General features: G+C 49.6%; 1 protein-coding gene across 1 annotated transcript; it reads left to right on the top strand.

Moving 5' to 3' along the window:
• Positions 1-364: 364 nt before the first annotated feature.
• Positions 365-4,016, top strand: LRATD1 (LRAT domain containing 1). The gene is made up of 2 exons (XM_086926317.1): positions 365-541; positions 1,441-4,016. The coding sequence occupies exon 2, from the start codon at positions 1,479-1,481 to the stop codon at positions 2,373-2,375; it is 897 nt and encodes a 298-aa protein (XP_086782443.1). The 5' UTR covers positions 365-541; positions 1,441-1,478; the 3' UTR covers positions 2,376-4,016.
• The last annotated feature ends 949 nt before the right edge of the window (positions 4,017-4,965 follow it).

Genomic DNA, 4,965 nt, shown 5'->3' with positions numbered 1-4,965 from the left:
TCGTCATGGAAAAGCATAAAAAAACTGGAGGAAAAGGTACAGATAAACAAAAGGGGGAAAAACAGTCACTATCAGAATAGATGCGATTGTTGCTGCCACTGCAGTGATATTCGTGCTCCTTTGGCCGCGCGCGCGCCAAGGTTTCACACAAAACACTTTAAAGAGTACGTGTAGTTAGTGTATAGAAAGGGGACACGCCCCTCTCCTGTGACAGACAGCGATGAAGAAACTGTCCGGTTACCGGGGAGGGCCCTGCTCCTTCCAGCAGTCTGTCACCTCGCGACACATTGAGAGCAGCCAATGAGCTCGGCGCGTGGGCGTGCCCCGGCAACTCCAGGCTCTATGTATGTGGAACGGGCGGGCAGCGCGCGCTCAGAGCGGACCTCGTCCTCCTGGCGCAGCCCACCGCAGGGGAGAGGCAGAGGGTGCAGCAGGGGTGGAAGGCGGCCGGCGACAGGGGCTCAGGAGCCGCTGCTGCACCCATGGAGAGGAGGCGGCGGAGACGGCTGTAGCGATGCCAGTCTAGTCAGGCACGGCTCGGGTACGCACGGATCTCTCGGTCTCCGGACTGGTTGCCTCCAGTAACTTGTGCTCATATTTCATGCTCTTTATGTCCTGTGCAGAGCAGGAAGCGCGAGCGGGCTTGTTTAGGCAGGCAGAGGGGCAGGGAGAGCGTCTGCTCGGGAGGAAATGTCACAGGTGAATTGTTAGACGTCAGGTGAATGGAGCAGGAACATTCTGCAGCTCTTACAGAGTTCACAAGACTTGCAGCGACAAGTAAGAGGCTTGGTTGTGTTTTGTGGTGTATTTGTGTCACCGCTTTGCGATGCACGGTTAAAATTAGGTTTTGCAAAACGCCACACCTAGCTCAGAGGAGTGACACGGTTTTAGTCGGGAATTGGCGATAAAATGCATATAGTACATAGCGATCTCGATTAGTTTTCCACGGATGGGAACTGACACCTCACACCGTCATGCGGGTAGGTTAAAGTGTATGCTTTTCAGACCCAGAAAGATATAAAGTTGGCTAAATCGAATTACAAAAAATAGCAGTTGTTTCGTTTCCCAAGCAGGCGTGAGTCTGTAACCCCGCGTCCCTCACTGGTGGTGTGCAGCGCGCAGACCTCCCCCGGGAGGCTCCGTCTCATCTGAGCAGGTCAGCGGCCGGGCAGGATGTATTCACACATCAAAGACAGCTCTATTGACTGACCCACTGCGCAGAACGGTGGAAGTTTATTTTTGTTAATTGAAGGTGTCCAGAGGGCAGCCAGCAGACAGACTTCTAGTTCTCCAGGAAGGAAGACAATGAAACTCATAAATGTTGCTACTCTAGAGGCAAATATGGTGCTTTGCGCGTGACGCTGTAGCGGACAGAAGTGCTGTACATCAAGGCGCACATTTTGTAACTGCTGTTGTGTTCTGTGCTTTTCTCTCTCGCAGCCCTGGCAATTCCCGACCATTGCCTCGTCCTGTCATTGATGGGAAATCAACTGGATCGCATCACCCACCTGCATTACAGCGAGCTGCCCACCGGGGACCCCTCGGGAATCGAGAAGGAGGAGCTGAGGGTCGGGGTGGCTTACTTCTTCTCGGATGAGGAGGAGGACCTGGACGACCAGCGCGGGCAGCCGGACAACCGCTACAACAGCGTCAAGGAGCAGCAGCACAGCCCGGGCGCGCAGCAGAGGAAGGGCGCCCTGCAGCATCAGCACCACCCGCAGCAGGCGCACCACCACCAGCAGCACCTGGTGCTCAACGAGCTCGAGTTCTCGGCCTTCAGCTGCCAGGAATGCATCTTCTCCAAACTGAGCGACACCCAGGACTTGCACGTCTACTCCATCGCGGGCCTACTGAGCGTCTGCAAGCCCGGGGACCTGCTGGAGCTGCTCTTCCTCTGCCCGGGGGCCGGCGAGTTCACGCACCCGCCGCCTCCCCCGCACTGGGCCGTCTATGTGGGCAACGGGCAGATCATCCACCTGCTCCGCGGCCAGATCCGCCAGGACAGCCTGCACGAGGTGGGCAGCAGCATGGGCCGTGTGGTGAATAGCTGGTACCGCTACCGCCCCCTGACGGCCGAGTTGGTGCTGCAGAACGCCTGCGGCCACCTGGGCCTGAAGAGCGAGGAGATCTGCTGGACCAACTCGGAGAGTTTCGCCGCCTGGTGCCGCTTCGGCAAGCGGGAGTTCAAGGCCGGCGGGGAGCTGCAGGCCGGGGACCAGCAGTACTTCCTCAAGATGCACCTGTCCGAGAACAACGTGCACACGCTGCGCTTCCACAGCCTGGAGGAGCTGATCCGGGAGAAGCGCCGGGTGGACGCCCGGGGCAAGCTCCGCGCCATCAAGGACTTGTCCATTGTGGACGACGACAAGGACTGAGGACTGCTGCCGAGGCGTGGGCATGTCTCCGCGGGCGCCCCCTGCTGGACGCACTTTCTTTTTTAGGAAACCATCGTGGAAGCATTCCGGAAACCAGCATATTTATACCATGACAGGGATTATGTTTGGCTTCGAACCACGGCTTCCGGCGTTCATAAACTATAATGCAGAATGATTGGTCTAAAAAACAGATAAATGTATTAGCTGTGACGCATTTCCCCCCTCATCAGGGCTATTCAGACGTCATGATCACATGTTTTGTCATACATGAAGATCCCCCTTGTTGATCGAAGGAGGTGTCAACCTTTCATGTGACTGCACACTTGATAAAAGTGTGCACACCTGCACACCATACTGAACTACTTCAGTGTAGTTAGTTTTTAGGCTAGTAGTGGTCTTTGCTGAAAGTTCATTGGCACCTGAGCCCTGATATCAGATTTCCTGTATCAGTCACGTCCTCCAGAGTTAGTAAACTAAACCCAGAAGTAAATGATGTGACCCTGAAGTAGCTCAAGATGGCGTACTGCACTGAAAGGGAAGACAGTAATTTCCAAGTGTGTTGCCAGTGGTGTTCATGTTTTTATTACCATGTTAGCAACATGCTGAATAAAATTTCAAATTGAAATTTTTATTTTCATGGCTTTAATCCATGATCGAAGAACTAGGGTGCGTAAATGTTGGTTTTTGGCTAATAGTTTAGCTGACATTGCTGTTTGACTGTATTGAACCTCTGGAGCAGATGTGGCTTTTATGGTTGTAGTTTGGCAGCAGCCGTTTGAACCTAAGGTGCAGAAATGAGTCATTTGCTAAATGTCATCTCGGTTTTTTCGTTTGTCAGGTCATGTAATCATACATTTTTGTGTAAGTTTCAAGGTTTGTCTTGGGGGTTTCCTGTCTCATATCACAATGTTCGTACATGAACTGTGTATCTCCTCAGAACTAAATAGTACCTAAAAGCTCAGTTCGTCTTGCAGGCCCCTCCTGAAAAAAAGCCAATAGATGCGGTTCAGCAATGGTGTGTGAGATGTTGTGTAGCAGAAAGGCAGACCGAGATATCCGAGAAGCCATGTAGGGCCACAAAGCCTCCATACTGTGGTTTCCTCGCCTGACTCTGCAGTACAGATGTAATGCACCATAGAAATGCTGCACACAGTGTACCTTGTTCCTCATGCAAAATGCATCCAGCCGAACCTAAACCAGGATAGTTCTCCAAGCTGTCGTTACCACCCTTGTTTGACGAAACACCAGGTATTTTTGTATTGTCAGTCAACAGCAGATGTTGAAGTCACTGGGTACCAATACGCACAGTGGAACAGTAACCATTGCAAGGTCTCAAAAGCCAAAGCTTCCAAGTGGATGCATTCTTGTTAAGTGTGAATATTTTATTTTTTTATTGGTTATACTTGTCAGCTTCGAGGGGAGCAGAGCTCTTCGTGGCTTGTCAGGGCAGCCCACTAACTTCATTTGTCTAAGTTAGCACCAAAGGGATATTGATGTCTGGGGTATTTTTGCATGTCCAAATTTGTGTACAATTATGCATTCGGCTGGTGCCAATGTCGTGATTTGAAAAGACTGCAGATGACAAAACTTCTCTGTGCCAAAATCATCAAAAAACCTTATTAAACCGCTTTTTTTGTAAAACACAAGTCCCTGATAGAGTATTTCTCTTCTAGTGCCTGCCTTTCATAATTCAAATGCCATTCATTTGTCATTGCAGAAACAATTTGTAGTGTATCATGACGTTAAGCAGATTTGAAAGTGATATTTTAAAGAAATCTATGTGTCTTTTTAAGTCTGCTTGGGTTGGGACAAGGGGGTTGTTTTTCAGTCACTGGATGAAATGCAGCAGACCCTGAGGCAATGGCCACGTAGTGCATTCCCACATTTTTTTTAAGTAGCTCCAATCTCTTCCACAATACATGCTCCAGTTTTGTGGAAGAGCAAAAGGGAGTGTGGCGTCTGGGACATCTTTCTTGCAAGAATAAGGTGGTTCGGTGGGTTATTGCCCCAGTTACACACCTTTCTTTGTGGTCTATGTAACAGCAGCTCGAATTTCGGTAAGTGGCATCAAACTGGGTAGTACCGGTGGCATACAGCACCCAAGTAACTCATTAGGGATTTAAGCAATAAATAAGATATGATATATATATTTTAGCTGACATACTTCTGCCTAAAGTTCATTCCATGCTGCTGCCTGAAATCAGCATTGCAGAATGGGAGTGTCTCAAGGCAAATATCTAAACATACACTTCCTGGCTGTGCCCTCCTTCTCGTGCAAGCAAACTTTGGCATAAAAAGGCTGAATAAGAATGAGTAGAAAATCGTTCTTTCTCTCCTGATAGCTGGGGCGATGAAAGACTTGGGTTAAGACATCACCAAGTTAAAATGGCCGTTCAAGAAATAACTTTTTTCTTTTTAATCCATTATAAGATGTTTACTATCACTTGTTCCGTACTCATGAGAGAACGGTGTTGAGTTCAAACCACACAGAGTTCAAGAAAATGTCAGCATCAAGGTGGCCACTGGGGCCTAAAGGCACACTTTACCGGTATAGAAACGTATTGACAAAATTATGTTCAGGTCCAGACGT

The sequence above is a fragment of the Lissotriton vulgaris genome, chromosome 6 (assembly GCF_964263255.1).
Source record: "Lissotriton vulgaris chromosome 6, aLisVul1.2, whole genome shotgun sequence".
NCBI classification, from domain to species: Eukaryota; Metazoa; Chordata; class Amphibia; order Caudata; family Salamandridae; genus Lissotriton; species Lissotriton vulgaris.
This window is presented reverse-complemented; position numbering and strand designations above follow the sequence as displayed.

Bases quoted from the DNA above. Each gene is read 5' to 3' on its own strand.
- LRATD1 (XM_086926317.1), top strand. From the start codon at position 1,479: ATGGGAAATCAACTGGATCGCATCACCCACCTGCATTACAGCGAGCTG.